The 14,693-nt window shown below is 45.7% G+C and overlaps 1 protein-coding gene across 2 annotated transcripts in view; it reads right to left on the bottom strand.

Annotated features, from left to right (window-relative positions):
- The window catches only part of UBE4B (ubiquitination factor E4B), a 658,693-nt gene that overhangs the window by 69,593 nt on the left and 574,407 nt on the right, over nucleotides 1-14,693 (bottom strand). For both annotated transcript variants that reach the window (XM_069241178.1, XM_069241179.1), the window contains one exon: nucleotides 10,281-10,455. In XM_069241178.1, the coding sequence (XP_069097279.1) occupies nucleotides 10,281-10,455 (175 nt within the window). The remainder of the gene's footprint in view (nucleotides 1-10,280; nucleotides 10,456-14,693) is intronic.

Genomic DNA, 14,693 nt, shown 5'->3' with positions numbered 1-14,693 from the left:
CAGCAATGGTTAAGAAAGAAGCTTGTTACACCATGCTTAACATTGAAAAATTAGAAAAGTGGCCTTTTACTGTGGCAGAAATTCCCTCAGCAGTATGTCTGATACATACGGTTATAAATCTACCGATTTCGATCTTTCGATTCACAAACAGTTTAAAACATTTTTCTGTAGGCAGATACGAGCTGCTAGGAGACAGTCACATACACAAAGTGTGGAAGATGCCTTTCGATTATAAGTGTCTGAACAGCAAAACAGAGGTCTTAACGCAATTGAATGTGAGACTACTGTTAGTCATTCTATGATTTGTAAGCAGGTGTCCTTAAACGCCTTCGCAATGAGGAGGTGGCCAACTCGGCATGCCATTTGAAGAGTACTCCTATCCCTCTGATTCGTCCAGTATTTCAGATGCTTTCAAATAGAAGTCACTTGGTTCTGAACGAAGAAAGCTGCTGCGGCATGAAACCTGGAATTCCTTATGTGATTTTGGTTTCTCAAATTATAACTTGTTGCAGCCACGTTTTATTCCCCCAGACACCCAAGATGAGAGTAGTGGAATTGTGGCCTCGCATTGCTACTTTGAATGTAAATTTTGACAAGCTGAGCAGACTAAAGGTGCTACTGTTCCAAAAACAAGTAACATCAGCAAGGGAGACGTATGATCTGCAGATAGAGAGGTCATCATTTGAGATACAGTCCCTATTAAATACCAATTTCCCCTAGCAGTTTGGAGAATTGGTCAGCAGAAGTTTCAACGCCTCTAGCACAGGAGGGATTGTACACTTTTTAAAGGCAGGCAGTTCTGGGTTTGTCAGTACGTTCCAGAACGTGTTTGGAGTCATACCTTCAGCCATACACTAATTCTTTTCGAGCGTCTTTGGTGGAGTCCCCGTTACTTTGGGGCTGATTGGCAAGATTTTTCTGCTATTATTTTTGCAACGCAGCGGCTGCCCTATTTCAGCAAAGCAGAGTGAAGGAGCTACCATCAACCCAACTGTGTTGTGATCGCATGATGCAGTACATCGGAGCATTCCTTTTGGAAGAGCTGGAGCATGATTGGTCACTGACATTCAGACCAATCCTAGCCTGTGTGCAGCCGGTTTTCCACTGCATTTGGAGTACCTTGAATGTGCACCACTGGTGTGCCTTGATGTGCAGCCTGTGCCTCCTGTGGACAAGGATCTGTTAGTGTTCTCGATGAGGGTTCATTCACAGACATGCCCCTTGAGACTGAGGCTGATTCACAAAACAACTTATAAACCACCACTTGTGGATTTCCTGGCTCCAACGACATCTGGCACAATGAACACTGCCACCTCTGCAGGCCACTCTGCACTTGAGGATCCTGCACACTTCTGCTCAGTGGATCCCTCTGCTAATCCTTTGATTCACCTGATTGTCTGCCAAAGTGGAATCCCTTTTGATCTAAATCTCCATTGATGACATCAGAGACCTTTTGCAAGATCATAATTACATTGCATGTTTTTTTTTTTTTTTTTTTTTTTAAACAAACCATACAAAGTGTGACACCAAATTGCCTTTCAATTCGGCCTATCTGCTGGCCTGTTTTGCTTATCACTATTCACATTTTATCCCTTATGTATAGTTTTTAACTTGAAACTTGCTTTAAGAATTTTAGTTTAGAGCATTTAAATCTTTGGATTTTGCACCGTTTTTCATCAATAGGGGACGGTTTTGTAGATCCATTTTAGTTTGCTCAGGTACAGGAGTTTTGCTTTGCCTCGGCTTGCTGGCCTGTGCCCTTTTACATGCTCTGTTTTATTATTCAGCTTTTATTCCTTAAAGTTCCTGCATTTTGTAAAAAATGTTTTTATGTTACTATCAGTTGCCATTCCACGAAAGCGTCATTGTCGAACAAGTTACTTACCTTCGGAAACAAATTATCTGGTAGTGACTCTACCTAGCTGCAAATTCCTTACCTTAGAATACCCTGGCGTCAGCTTCGAATCTGGAATTTTTCTGTTGAGCAGTACCCTGTGCGCGCCATCGGATGGTGTCGTCCGGCTCCGTGTGGCGTCGTCAGCATCGTTGGAACCACCTGTGTCGTCATGGTCTTCTATATAGGTGCCACCCAGGCAAGCGTACGTCAGTTGTTTTCCACAACTTCCCACGCCAGAAGCGCAGAGTCATGGAATAACCAACAATTATTGACTTTTCAGTTGATTGTTTGAGCAAAAAGACATGCCCTTGAGAAAGGGAAAAAATGTGAAAAACAATGTATATATCCGCAGAGCGGACAGGCTTGGGCGGGTGTAAGGAATCTGAAGCTTGACAGAGTCTCTACCAGATAATTAGTTACCGAAGTTAAGTAACTTGTTCATCTGATACAGATTTCTAGCTGCAGATTCCTTACTTTAGAATAACTACCCAAGCCATAACTCTTGGTGGTGGGCTGCGAAAATATACTTCACACAAGGAAGTCCTGTAGGACCGAGTGAGCAAAATGCCCCTCTCTCCTCACCCGGCTATCCAGGCAGTAGTGTCTTGCAAACTTGTGCAAGGAAGCCCACGTTGCCGCCTGGCAGATATCAAGTACCGACACGCCTCAAGCTAACGGCGTGGTAGCAGCTTTCCCTCTAGTAGAATGAGCTCTCAAACCCTCAGGAGGCTGCTTCTTAGCCAAAGCGTAGCAAATTTTAATGCAGAGAACGACCCAGCGTGAAATGGTTTGTTTCTGCACTGCCCGACCCTTCTTTGCACCATCGTACCCCACAAAGAGTTGGTCGTCAACCTGGAACTCTTTTGTGCGGTCAAGGTAGAACAAGAACACTTTTTTTGGGTCCAGCCGATGGAGACGCTCCTCTTCTTTAGAGGGATGCAGTGGAGCAAAGAAGGTGGGCAGGGTGATATTTTGACCCAGATGAAAAGGGGTCACCACCTTGGGGAGGAAAGAGGCACGAGTTCTGAGGACTACCTTATCAGGATATATCGTGAGATACAGCGGCCTTGGTGATAAAGTCTGCATCTCACTCACTCTCCTGGCAGATGTTATCGCAACTAAGAAGGCTGTTCTGATGGTGAGCGGCCGAAGAGAACAATTATGCAAAGGCTCAAAAGGAGCACACATAATAAAAGTGAGCACTATATTGAGGTCCCACTGGGGCATAACAAAACGCGTAGGTGGAAACATATGTACAAGCCCTTTTAAGAATCTCTGTACAATAGGAGACTTAAACAAAGACTGGTGATCAGGCAAGCGAAGAAAAGATAGCCTTTAAGAGTCCCTAAGGAGGAACCCTGTTGGGTGAGTGTGAGAATAAACAGAAGGATATCAGAAAGAGGATCAATAGACCTCTCTGTACAATATAATACAAAACGTTTCCAATGGCAGGCATAAACCATCTAAGTAGAGGGATGCCTGGGTGCCAGAATGACATCACAGACTTCAGGAGGGAGGTCATAGGCTATGAACTGCCGCCGCTCAATCTCCACACATGAAGTTACAGAGTTGACAGGTTTGGGTGGAGAACCTTCCCTTGCTGCTGCGACAGAAGATCCTCCCGAAGAGGCAACCTGATTGGAGGATTGAGGCTCATTTTGTAAAGCTCTGAATACCAGACTCTTCGAGCCCAATCCGGAGCCAATAGGATTACTTGGGCCCGGTCGTTCTTGATTTTCTTAAGAACTCTGGGCACAAGAGGTATGGGCGTAAAGGCGTACAGGAGGCCTAAACTCCACTTGCGACGAAAAGCGTCGCCTAGCGATAGCTGGCTTGGAAACTCCAATGTGCAATACTACGAACAGATCTAAACAAGGCTCTCCCCACTGCTAAAATAGTCCTTGCGCCACCTCCGGGTGGAGATACCATTCGTGATGCACTAAGCATCGCCAGCTGAGTTAGTCCGCTCTGGCGTTCAGAGAACCTGCCAGGTGTTGAACCACCAAGGTTATGCCCTGGTGTTACAGCCATGCCCAGAGACGCAGGGCCTCTTGACAAAGGGTCCACGACCCCACAGCGCCCTGCTTGTTGCAGTACCACTTTGCGGTTGTGTTGTCCGTGAACACCTGTACTACCTTCCCTTTCACAACAGGAAGAAATCCTTTTAATGCTAGCCGGATCGCCCTGAGCTACAATAAGTTGATATGGAGCCCGGATTCTCCCGGAGACCAGAGGCCCCTGATATCCACCTCTCCCAGATGGCCGCGCCATCCCAGAAGTGACGCATCTGTCACTACTGTAAGATCGGGTTGGTGAAGGGAGAGAAATCTCCCTTTGACCCAATCGCAATTCACTAACCTCCACTGCAGATCCTTTGCAGTTCCCTCCGAGATCTGAATCATGTCGGTAAGCTTTCCCTGATGCTGTGCCCATTGGAACTTCAGGTCCCACTGCAGATCCCTCATAAGCCATCTGGCATGTTTGACTAATATGATGCAGGAAGCCATGAGTCCCAACTGCCTCAGAGACTGTCTCACCAACATCCAGGATAGAGGCCCAAAAATCGGTATCATAACCTGAATATCCTGACTCGCTGCTCGGGAGGATAGACTTGATACTGAACTGTGTCCAGAACAGCTCCAATGAAAGTGAGCTTTTGAGAGGGAGTCAGTTGCGACTTTGGCACATTTATAGAGAACCCCAGCGAATGCAAGAGGTTCGCCGTCATCTGAAGGTGGGTGACGAGAGCCTGGGGCGTCGGAGCCTTCAACAGCCAGTCATCCAGGTAGGGGAAGACTGAAATACCTAACCTGCGCAGATGTGCTGCCACTACCTCCATCACCTTAGTGAAAACCCGTGGGGCACTGGTAAGACCGAAGGGGAGCACAGTAAACTGAAAGTGCTCGCTGCCCTACGTGAACCACAATTAACGCCTGTGAGCGGACAGGATGGGGATGTGAAAATACGCATCATGCAAGTCCAACGCTACCATCCAGTCTCCTTGGTCTAGGGCAGACAAGACCTGAGCAAGAGCGAGCATCTTGAATTTCTCCTTTTTGAGGAAGAGATTGACATCCCTTAAATCCAGGATAGGGTGAAGGCCCTTGTTCTTTTTGGGAATAAGAAAGTAGCGGGAATAACAATCACTGCCTAGTTCTGACATTGGGATCCTTTCTATAGCTCCCTTGGCCAAAAAAGCCATAACTTCCTCGCGAAGCAAGACCAAATGATCCCCCATTAGTCTTTCTTTTACTTGAGGGATACAGGGAGGGAAAGACTAGAAGGAGAAGGAATAGCCCTTCCGTATGATCTGCAAGACCCATTTGTCAGATGTGATGGATTGCCAGTGAGGGAGATTAACTTGAATCCTCCCTCCAACTGAATGGACATGGTCTTGCAGAACCAAACTAGGAGGGCTTGGGCGCTGCAGAAGAGGGGGGTGTGAGTTGGTTGACCTCTGGCTACACCCTCTGGGTCTGACAGTACCACAAACTTGTCCTCGCCCGGGATGCTGGGAAGCCGGAGGACGGTGGTTAACTTGTGGCTGGCGTGGTACGGCGCCCCTTCTGAAGCCTCAAAAGGGACGAAAGATAAACCGCTGATGAGCCGGCGCAGAAAGGCCCAAGGATCTGGCCGTACCTAGAGAATCTTTGAACCTTTCAAGCACAGAGTCTGCCTTCTCACCAAAAAGGCAAGAGACATCAAAAGGCATGTCCATCAAACTCGACTGGACATCCCCTGAAAAGCCAGTAGAACGTTGGACCAGGGGTGGCGACGAAGGGCCACTGTCGATGCAATCGCTCTACCCAGCGAGTCTGTTGTGTCCAAACCACACCTAACAGTAAACTTGGCTGCATTTCTCCCATCCTTGACAGCCTGGGTGAGAGTGTCTCGTATGTCCTCCGGGACCTGGGGCAGCACCTGTGCCACCATATCCTATAAAGTATGGGAAAAACGGCCCAATAAGCAAGAGGTGTTTACTGACCTCAATGCCAAGCTGGAAGCAGAAAGCAACTTCTTTCCAAGTTCGTCCAAGCCTCAGGCAGAAGGGAAGGCACCACGGGATGTAGAGGCTTGGACCACCAAGCTCTCCGGGGTGGGGTGTTGAGTGAGGAAACCAGGGTAATTTGAAGCAGGTCTATGGCGGCGGCCGACTGTCCTATTCACAGGAGCCCCTGTTTTGGGTTTGGACCATGTTCCCAGAAGGACATCCATTACCTCTTCATTGAAGTACCGGCTGAAGTACCTCCGGCTGAAGTACCTCCGTCAGGAGATTCACCCTGAGTGGCACCGTAGGCAAGTCTAGGTCCAAGACCTCAGCTGCCATATGCACCACCATGGCATAAGAAGCCCCTTCCTCCATAGCCACATTGGAAGGAGAGAGCATGCCAGCATCTGGAGAAGTATCCAGCCAACTGGCTTCCACTAGATCCTCATATCAGTCCTGTTCATGCTCCAGTTTACACTCTAAAGGTTCTTCAGACCCCCTCCCATTCCTCTCATGTGCCTGGCTGTTCAGAATAAGGCTCAGGCAATGATCTGGGCCTAATTGGCGGTGTTAAAGTCGGAATTGGTGTTGTACGACGTTGTTCCGGATCATCCAGAATGAGGATGGGGCTACCACCACCAGTGGGCGGTAAGCCGCCGACGTCAACCCCGATGGGGCCCCTGCTGACCCACCCGAGGGTGCAGCCTGCTCAAAAACAAGGTGCATAGCCTTGTACAATTCTTTAAGTTGAGCGGGGGTTGCTCTGGTCCCTGAAAAAGGGGGAAGAAGCGGAGTCTGCCCACCTCCTCCTACTGCACTCCTCGGAGTCTCACCAACTGAAGACGGCTGTTGGGCCACTAGAATATGTATATACCTCTCTCTCTCTCTCTCCTTCTCTTCAGAGCCATGGCCCGACAGTCAGAACACAACGTCGAATCGTGGTGCTTCTTCAGACACCAGAGACACACTCGTGTGGATCTGTGACCGACATGGTGCGATGACATGCACCACACAGCTTGAATCCCGTCTTTCTCGAAGACATCTCAAATAATCAAAAAACCTCGACAAAATCATTGAAGAAAAAGGGTAGCTCTTCCCGGACCTGCCCTTAACCGGCCGGAAGGAAAAAGAACTAATGTACACGCGCCGGGGTGGTGCCTGTATAGAAGACCGTGACGTCACAGACGGCTCCAACGACGCTGATGATGCCACGCCGAGCTGGACTACGCACACAGATCCGAACGATGCCACCCGATGGCACGTGCAGGGTATTCCTCCACAGAAACATTCTGGATTCTTTGCTGACGTCAGGGAATTATAAGGTAAGGAATCTGCAGCTAGAAGTCTCTATCAGATAGTAATGTACGTACTGAATTGCCATCATGTCCCTTTACTTCATAGAATATGAACCAGGCATTTTTGTTATGGTATTGACAATCCAAGTTTGCGCACACAATTATACACTTAGGTACATATCCACGTCAGGATGTCTGCACGAACAATAACATGAGCCTTTTATAAACACTCTGTGAGACCAAGGTCTTAGAGGGAATTCCACTCAGGGTCTTCCATCTACACTGCACATATTTTTGCAGCAGACCTCAGCTTTTATGTCTCTACATTGCTTGATTTGGGGACTGGAGGCCGACCTTGTTCCAAGGTAACAGGAGCAGGGAGGCGCTTCTCAATGTCATGGTTTGGGAAGATTAGGTTAGACAATACGCTTTTAGGGAGGAGTTTGTATATTCATGTTTAATGCAAAATGTTAGGATTGTTCATATTCACATTGCTTATTTTCACAATCCTGATTTTGTCACTGGTCATTATTATCCTCATCATTACAGCTCATCTATTTTATAGTAGAGTGAAGTCTTTCCGAAAATATTCCTGCATCTTCTTTCTTGCCTGTGTATGTGTGTGTAACAGACTAATTTCTAACAAGAGAAAAGGGTAAGACTTGTTGCACGGCGAATCCCTGAGAGAATTTCAGAGTCCATGCGCTAGGCTGCTAGAAATCACCTTTACTGTTCATGTTTTGGGTGAGGTGCTGCAAGGAGGGTTGGGCCGACAGTTGCCAACTGTTGTGGGAGTAACCCAGTTACATATAATCAGATGTGCTGCCGCCCATGAACAAGCAGTTTTGTAGAGATACAAAGAGCCTCTATCACCACCCAGTGAGATCTGTGGTACCTCAAGGCAGAAAGTGGCATAGCAGTGGAGTCCTGCTGCACAAATCAGTCAGATTCTAGTAGTACTGAATTGGGTTCTGACAGAACTAATAGGTGGAGTGAGACTATTGATAGTAGGACCACTGCTAGAACAAGAAAGATCTACAGATACTTGGGAGGTGCCAATATTTTTTTTTAGAATGGAGATCTTCAATAATACTGCGGGGGAAAATAAATTCCAAAGATGAACTCTGCTGTCAGCAAACAGTTGGCAAAAAGGTGGTCACAGAAGAGTTTCTTCCCATGCACATCAAAGTATTTCTCACCATCAGGGAACCATTTGAAACACAGAATCACATTATCCAATGTAGTGCTTGTAGTGAGAGTAAACATCAGTTAATCCGAAGGCCCGAAAGATGACCATATTCTGCTTTTTTGGTATAGTGACACTGGAACTTTAGACATACACCGGTATGTCATCCGTAGATGTAGATGCTAAAATGTTACATCCACAAAACTGGAAGCTTTTAAGGTCTAATTTATCAGTCACCAACAACATCTCTCATTAACAAGAACTTAGCGAGGCTACCTGCAGGTGCTACTTGTCTCCCAGGCCACAACATCCTTTGAACTCAGTAATCTATCAATCAATCATTCTCCACCTCCTAAATGTGCCTGTTTGTAATACTCATTTTATTGGGTACTGGAGGACCGTAGCATGTGGGTCTACGCCAAGTATGATCATGAAAAGCAAAGTGGAGAACTTTGCCTGGTGCCTCACTGCTGTGAGAACGGTCTCATAGCACCCCATTACTAAGGACAACAGCTTGCAGGTGGGACTTAACTCTTTTTATCTGGATCATCCTATAGGAGCTTAAACCTGTTTTTTCTGCTAGCATCAAAATGCAGTCCATTCTAGTAAGTCGAATGCTTTCAGCACATCGAGTGCAACAAGAATGCTATAGAACTGCCACAATTCTGAAACATGACAATAAAAAGGGGAGGCAAAGATTAAGGTGTGTTAATAAGTGTGGGATAAACCAGGATGGGCTGGCTGAACCAGAGATTGGATTTAAAGAAGAAATATATCTATCATCATGATGAGCCATGAATCTGTGAAACGCAAATGTAAACATGTAAATACCAGCTTGCTCTACATTTGTTTTTTTAACTCTGCTGAATTTAATTGGACAGGAGCTATCATGCTATGTTGCATTTAAACACAACCTTAACACTTTGCTTCAAATCACCAATGAGGGCAAGGTTGTTGTTGAGGCAGTTAGACACTGTTAAAGCTCAATCCCCTTCTTCCTGCTCCTGTTCCAAACAATTATCAATCAACTCTACTTTAATAAGTAAACTTATATCAACAGACACAAAATAAACCTCTAAACTATATCCTCCAACAATTCATACATATCCCGGTCATCCCCAGCAGGTTCAATATGTCTATCAACTCTATTAACAAGGAAATGCATTAAAATCAAAGTTATGTAACAGAAGTACTACACCCTCAATTTTTATAAAATTGGTCAACTTATGTCTAGCATTTTTTTACAATGTCTACACAGGTCAAGACAGGCACAGGAAATCTTCACAGAAAGTACAGTTAGAGGAAATGTTTTGGCAATTAAAAATGAGCATGAATCTAGAACCTGACACCACCAAGCCAGAGAAAATATTGCTGCTTCAATGGGATGACAAATCTGGAAATATATGGTTAAATGTAATCATACTCCGTTGTCCTACACATGTATTGTTATGACATCTCCAAATCCAAATGTGACTTTCCAGCATGAGGGCTTCTTCACCTCAAACACTGTTCAAAGCACTTGGCTTCTACACATTTAATCCCGTCCTTAAATAATCAGCTAAATAAAAAGTCTTAAATTGGCTAGTCCAAGTAAGTCACCTTGGAAGGATCACTTCCACACTGCCTCCCTAAACACCCTGGCTGCTCAGAAGGCCTTATTGCACGCAGATGCCTTTTGAGGATGGCCCACAAAAATATGGATCACATATTTAAATCTGAGAACTTCACAGCCAATCCCTTATAGTCAGCATTCAGTCTGAGATTCTGCATTGTGTTCAAAACAAGTCCCTAGACCTTAGAACAAATACTCCTCTAATCTAGAGACAGAATCCTTACTCCACCAAACCGCTGATAAAATTGGAGTTGTGCTACAATTTGTTTTCATTATACATTTCAGCCATTCTGTATACTTGCCTCTAAATTCATCTGGAGCGTCACTGTAGTCAATCTCGGCTCGGGCATTCTTTGCTACAATCTCCTCCACCTTATCCGACAGCAGTTTGAACTTCTCAATGGCAATGGTGGATTTAATGCCAGCTTTCCGCATCTTTGAAATTACCTCTTCAAAGAGTGCTTTGCTGTACGACCGCTGTAAGGCATGAACAACAAGCAGAACTCTTAAACTACGCACAAACACCTTAAAATATTAAAAAAGGAACAATTGTTTTTACTTTCGGAAATAAAAAACAGGACATTTGTGAGCCTCTGCGATATAGGATGTTCTGAGATACCACCCAACAACAATAAAGAAGAGCTCAAGCACAGGGCCCTAACTGCAACAGTTCCATACTACATTTATATCAATTTTACATCCACATAGGGCACAAAGCTACATATAAATTTCAGGATACACAGCTCATTGTTCTTAGTTTGTTTAATTCATTCCCTGGCTGGGTAGGTTTTTCAGTCTCATGCTCAAGACACCTCCGAGTATTTTCCATGGGCCGTACGGCTTTCTCATATTTCTTGGAGCAGCCCCTACCTTCAAACACCTATCTTTCTGCTGACATAACACCAGCCAATTCCTAAACACCAGTTTTTCAGTGAGGCAAGACATGGCTTCCACCCAGGCTTGGCACTTATCTAAAACAACAATGGGCCAGAGATAACAGTGTCTCATGCAGGCTCTGAGCAGCAGGTCACCCCCCAAATACCCAGTACCAATTTGTCTCTATTAACTGACCGGTACTACGGCATTGCCAAATTGTAGGACAGAAGTCCTCAATCTCTCAATCTAGGACAACCCTTCCCATTTTTTCATTGTATAGAGTTGTCCTCAAATAGGGGAATGGAGGAGGAAGATAAAGCCTTCGCTTCTATAACAGCTAAAAACAATAATGCGATGTTCAAAAAGCAAGAGAAGAAAGCTCAAAAGGATGAGGGAAAATGGAGGCGAATTGGATCTGAAACTCAGCAGTATGATGTTAAGGCTTTGGTTAAGGTCCTACTAGCAAACTCCCTCCATACAGATACATTGGACACCCAAATCAAGGTCCTCCAAATGCTCACTAATTTCACTATGGAAACTCACACCAAGCAGGAGCATTTGAACCAACTCATAAAACAGCTCAAGCATTTCCCAAAAATAAGCTAGTGTGGTGACCATACGATTTGATAGAGGAGAAAATGTCCCAATTGCTAGAAACAATGTCTACATGTGTCCAAGATCTAAGGAATAAATCCCACATAAGTAATAAAAGCAGAATGGAGGGCCTCGTAAAAGCAATGGAGAAGAGTGGTTCTGCCGCAGACATGGTGGTAAATGCAACAGTGTTTGATCAATATGGGGGTGATAGACACCTCAAATAATACCAGCCACTAAAACAATCAAAAAGCCAAAAGGAAAAAAAGCAAGCAAAAAGAGAAATCACAGGCAATCACAAAGATGACGCAAATACCCCAGAGGTGGGAGAAGGCAGCAAAACACCAAACTAAAGCACCAGAAGCTATTGGAACTAATGAAATCCAGGTGGACACAGAGAACGGCCGACCAAAGTCCTAGGAGGGGAATCAATGGCCTGAGGGAACAATAACGACAACATCACACAGGTGGACAACTAGGAAGGCCTTTCAGGAGGAAACAAACAAAGATTAAAGAAACTTAACAAGAAGGGCCCTAGTAAAATATCTATGGGCCTAACTAGACCAATGAGGCTCGTCCCGTCTACCCGAAGTTAACCAGAATGGAGTGAGAATTGCTGCAGATGCTCTGGCAGGGAAATAGAAACAAGAAATCGTGGCGTAGGACCTGTACAACATAGTCATGCGGCACAACAAAAACTATTAGGGGCAGCTCTGGCAAGTGGGATGTTGGACATTGGGTGCTCACATCTGTATGGGGCTTTCAAACAGTTACAGCGGAAAATGAGAAGGGAACATGTGGGCTTATCACAGTGCTGAAAAGGGAAGGTTTAAAAATAACACTACTACCCAGCAAGCAACAATAGTCTCATCAGGTGGACAAGGGGGCTGGAAAAATGAGGCGCCAAGAGAGAAGCAAAGGCCTATTACTTTAAAACAGATTGCAATTTCAGCTTCACCAGAAGGATCAACAGCTGGGAGTGAAGAGCAGGAACATCTAGTAAGAAAACCTCAAGTGCTTAACTGCCCCAGCAGCTGGAATATGTCGCCTGAGGCAAATGGAATGTCCTCAACAGGCAGAACATACTCAGGCTGACTTCTAAAATTCCAGACCTGGGACGCCTGAGGTCGGACGATATTAATAACGTGGTCTTCAGCCTTCCCCGGACTGGGGGAACACCTAGAACAAATTGAGATAGGACTAAAAGAAGAGCTATCAGTGCACAAGTTTGAGTAAAACAGTTCCCTGTTGGCATCCTGGGGAACAAAGCTTCAATGTTATCGGAGTGATAAATTTCCAGCCAAACTTAACACCCCAATCACAACTGGACAGGAGCAGGGCGCATCAGTCTTACTGTACACAAGGACAAAGGAGGTGTACTGCTTCAGTTGACCGAAAGGAGTTTTTTCAATGGGCAGCATCCATCCAAGTGGTGGTATATTAATCCACATAAAAACGAAATGAGTCACTAAAGCACCAAACTTTGGACTGGTAATGAAGATGCTATCATTGTAAAAATTACCTCAATAAGATCCCCTAATAGGACAAGGCCAAACTCAATCATAATTGAAAAATATTTACCTCCACCCTGTGCCGATTAAAAATGGCATTCAGGAACAGCTGTACTGAAGAAGCTTGAGGCCGTGAAGGCAGGGCACGGGGATGCAACATATTTAATTGGGGTGATTTCAAACTGATTCTATTGGGGCAAAGCACTACTGAAGACAGGAAGAACAAATTACTTACCTTCGGTAACGCATTATCTGGTAGAGACTATCTACCTTCAGTTTCCTTACCTTTGAATTCCCTGGCATCAGCTTCGGATCCGTAATCTTTTTGTGGAGCAATATCCTGCTCGTGCCATCGATGGTGTCGACATTTGTCTGTGCAAAACTAGGTCCCTGAAAAGGGATACACCCTAACCCTACTAGTCATATGCGCAGAATGGGGAGGCATGGGTGGGTGTAAGGAATAGATAGAGTCTCTACCAGATAATGCATTACCGAAGGTAAGTAACTTCTTCATCTGATAGAGACTTCTAGCTGCAGATTCTGTACCTTTGAATAGACACCCAAGTCCTAACCTCCTGGCGGTGGACTGAGGATAGTACTCCTTACACTAAAAAGTTCTGTAGGACTGAACGGGCAAAGTACCCGTCCCCTTGTACCGAACTGGCCAGGCAGTAATGTTTTGCAAACGTGTGCAAAGATGCCCACGTTGCCGCCTGTCAGATCTCCAGGACTGGTACGCCTCGAGCTAGCGCAGTGATAGCAGCTTTGCCCCTGGTAGATCAGCAGGCTGCTTCCTGGCCAATGCGTAGCATTCCTTATTATAGAGGATGACCCAGCGCAAAATGGTTTGCTTCTGCACTGCCCACCCCTTCTTTGCTCCAACGTACCTGGCAAAGAGTTGGTCATCCACTGGGAACTCTTTTGTGCGGTCAAGGTAGAACGACAACGCTCTTTTTGGGTCCAGTCGATGTAGTTGCTCCTCCTCTTTAGAGGGATGCAGTGGAGCAAGGAAGGTGGGCAGGGTGATCTTCAGACCCAGATGAAATGGGGTCACAACCTTGGGGAGAAAAGAGGCACGAGTTCTGAGAATCACTTTAGCTGGATGGATAGTGAGATACGGTGGCTTTGATAACAGGGCTTGCATCTCACTCACACTCCTGGCAGATTTTATTGCCACTAAGAAGGCTGTCTTGATGGTGAGCAGCGGGAGGGGACAGTTGTGCAAAGGCTCGAAGGGAGCACACGTGAGAAACGTGAGGACAAGAGTGGAGTCCCATTGAGGCATAATAAAGGGCGTAGGGGGAAACATATGTACAAGCCCTTTGAGGAATCTATTTACCATGGGAGATTTGGACAAAGAAGGCTGATCAGGCAGCTGATGAAATGCTGATAAGGCAGAAAGATAGCCCTTTAGAGTCCCTAAGGTACAACCCTGCTGGGCTAGAGACAGAATGAAAAGACGAATGTCAGAAAGAGGAGCAGAAAGGGTCAATAGACCTTTCTGTACAATAATATACAAAGCGTTTCCAACAGCAGGCGTAAACCGTCTTAGCGGAGGGACGCCTGGCTCACCAAAATAACCTTGCAGACTTCAGGAGGAAGGTCAAAAGCAATGAACTGCCCCCACTCAATCTCCTCGCATGAAAGTGCAGAGTTGACAGGTTCGGGTGGAGAACCCTCCCCTGCTGCTGCAACAGAAGATCCTCTCGAAGGGGCAGTCTTATCAGAGGAGTG

The sequence above is a fragment of the Pleurodeles waltl genome, chromosome 6, assembly GCF_031143425.1.
Source record: "Pleurodeles waltl isolate 20211129_DDA chromosome 6, aPleWal1.hap1.20221129, whole genome shotgun sequence".
NCBI classification, from domain to species: domain Eukaryota; kingdom Metazoa; phylum Chordata; class Amphibia; order Caudata; family Salamandridae; genus Pleurodeles; species Pleurodeles waltl.
The sequence above is the reverse complement of the archived record's forward strand: the minus strand, read 5'-3'. Positions and strand labels throughout refer to the sequence as shown.